The 2,744-nt window shown below is 43.7% G+C and overlaps 1 protein-coding gene across 1 annotated transcript; it reads right to left on the reverse strand.

Moving 5' to 3' along the window:
* Positions 1–934: 934 nt before the first annotated feature.
* Positions 935–2,439, reverse strand: LOC149147884 (lysM domain receptor-like kinase 3). The gene has a single exon (XM_089440642.1). The coding sequence runs from the start codon at positions 2,335–2,337 to the stop codon at positions 1,135–1,137; it is 1,203 nt and encodes a 400-aa protein (XP_089296768.1). The 5' UTR covers positions 2,338–2,439; the 3' UTR covers positions 935–1,134.
* Positions 2,440–2,744: the final 305 nt, after the last annotated feature.

Here is a 2,744-nt window from a genome sequence, read left to right on the forward strand (position 1 = left end):
TAAAAATATATGAACATAATCAGATTAGCTGCTAAAAATATACCGACATAACCAGAATCAAATCATCACATTATATGTATGTAGTATAAAATCAAGAAAAAGATGATAATTTTTCAAATTTAAAAACTTTGAAAAAAAAGATTCTCCCGTTGTCCTGGAGAATACTGTCATTCTTTTCAAACATCCATCCGCCGGATTTAACGTGATTAATCAGTGTTTAATGATATTGCTTGCCATGAATCCAAGCAATCCCAGTGTTTTGGAATATATTCTCTTATATTTACATAAAATATTTGAGACATCATTGCCAGAGTTTTCCCATCCAAGCACGGCTCTCTTTAAATGGGAATCTTCGTTTTCCACTTTCATAAGAAACGCCTCCAAGCACGGCTCTCTTTAAATGGGAATCTTTGTTTTCCACTTTCATAAGAAACGCTATTAATAAAAATAAGAAAAGCTATATTAAAGAGAGATTCAATTAATAAAAAATATGCAAACCGTTCTCAATTTCCTACTGAAAAGATGCAAAATCCATGGCAGTATCAACACAAAGGCACATCTGCATGAACACTTCTTTTAAACCTGGAAAGCTAAAACTCCAGGAATTCAACTGAAGCGAATAAATATAAATACATGCATCAGAAAATACACATCCAAAGATCAAACAAAGTATTGTCTGTATTTTGAAGTTTATTACTTTCTTGACCAAGAATACAATTTGCCTCATAGGTCCAAAAAAATTGAAGGGGGCATGAGAATCATACATTCCAGAACAAATTAAAGAAAAACTTGCACTTAAACATTTCTTTGGTAGATCTCATCTCAACAGGTTTAAGCTCTGGCCAGGCTTCAAAGTGGTGCTCATAAAAGATCTGAAACACTTGAATATCCTGCTTATAATCCATCGAAATGACCCATCCAAACCATATTTACAGGAAGTCTTCGGATCATTATATCCCATGGTTTTTTCTCTCCCTTTTGCTGTACAGCAATGTTCAAAGCAATACAAACCAATATAATCCAAACCACCATGGTTTTTTCTCTCCCTTTTGCAGTACAACAATGTTCAAAGCAATACACACCAATATAATCCAAACCCGTTTACTCTGGAATATTTATGAAACGCAGATGACTCTATCTGGCCTCGAAGGTGCCACTGACACATGTTTTATTGGCATTCATTCGCTCAGACCATTGTTCGGACATGATAAACACTCTGGACAGCTCCCCTGCAACATATCTTGTATCAGGCCTCTTTCCGGGGTCCGGATCCACACAGGAAGCAGCAAGCCTCGCTACCCTCTCTGCGCAATCTACAGGAAAGGAGCCCCTGAGCCGAGGATCCATCCATCTCCTCAGCCTCCCTGCAAAATTATCGCCGGCCTCTGAAATAACAATATTCAGGCTCTGTATAAGCCCTATTCTCCTAATACCGCGGCCGCCCTCATCCGCCACATACCTTATCGGTTCGTGCCCAGATAGGAGCTCCAGCAACACAACACCCAAGGCAAACACATCCGCTTTCTGTGACACGATGCCGCTGTTGATGTATTCCGGCGCCATGTAGCCCTGTGTTCCGGTTATCTTCATGCTGGAACGTTGAGGCAAAACCCCGACCCCTTCTGTGTCATATACCCCGGCGAGATAAGAGGCGCCCAAATGGCAGATCCGCGCTCTGTAACCAGGCTCCGTGACGAGAATGCTGCTGGACTTTATGTAATTATGGACGTACTTGATATTGGTGTCGTGGTGCATGTATTCCAGCCCCTGCGCCACATCTACGGCTATCTGCATCCGGGAAAGCCAGGAGCCAAGGACCGTGAATCCGGGGGCCTTGCTAACCCTCAGGCAGTCCTCGAGACTCGAACCCTGGACGTATTCGTAGACCAGATATCCATTTTCTCCGTCGTAACAGCCTCCCAAGAGCTTCACTACGCTGGCATGGTGGGCATTGCAGATTTCCCTGAGCCCTGACCTGAATTCTCTGATTTCCCTCTTCTTATTTCTCACCGTGACGGCCACTGTTTTGCCCCTGAGAACGCACTTCCAGACGGACGAATTTCCCAGCCTTCCAGAGGTGAATTGGGCGGTGGCATTTGCGAGCTCCTTGTATCTGTAAATAATGGGGTTTTCCGGGAGGGAATCCCTGAAACTGGCGAGTGACTGGCCACTGCTGGAGGAGGCCTTCGAGAATAGGCTGGAGCCATCGCTAATCTCTGTGCTTCTGCTGGGCGGATTTATATGTATCTCCTCCGAGGAAGACAGGACGGGTTTTCTCTGTGATGATCCCCGGAACTTGGGCTCGTACACCATGTGGGGTTTGAGCTTTTTGCACATTCTTTCATCTTCCTTTCCTCCAGATCAAGAAACCCAAATCCTTATAGCACTAAAGCCGAGGGGACTTTTGAAATAGCCAGGGTGGCTTTCCGCCCCTAAAAATAGCGGTCTGCAAAAGCAGTGCCTGCAAACATTACCTCAACACACACGTCACGGCACCGCAAGCCAAGTCAGCCAACGGCCCCGCCATTATCAGCTTTATCTTAAAAGATATTAAAAAGACATGTAGTGTGAACCCTGCCTCAAAAAAAATATTCCATTACAGGCTAAATTATGGCGGTGACACGGGTTACTCACTTAGTCCTCGAGATATTATATCTCTGTAATTGTGTGGCTGGTCGCAAATAATTTAAACTTTTTTACTTGTGCATCTTTGAATTCCACGCTTACACCGTCCAGGTGAATTG

Source organism: Pinus tabuliformis, chromosome 9 (genome assembly GCF_031772625.1).
Source record: "Pinus tabuliformis cultivar Carrire ecotype Pingquan chromosome 9, CPIR1, whole genome shotgun sequence".
Lineage (NCBI taxonomy): Eukaryota > Viridiplantae > Streptophyta > Pinopsida > Pinales > Pinaceae > Pinus > Pinus tabuliformis.

Coding starts and splice junctions, on each gene's coding strand:
- LOC149147884 (XM_089440642.1), bottom strand. CDS start 2,337: ATGTGCAAAAAGCTCAAACCCCACATGGTGTACGAGCCCAAGTTCCGG.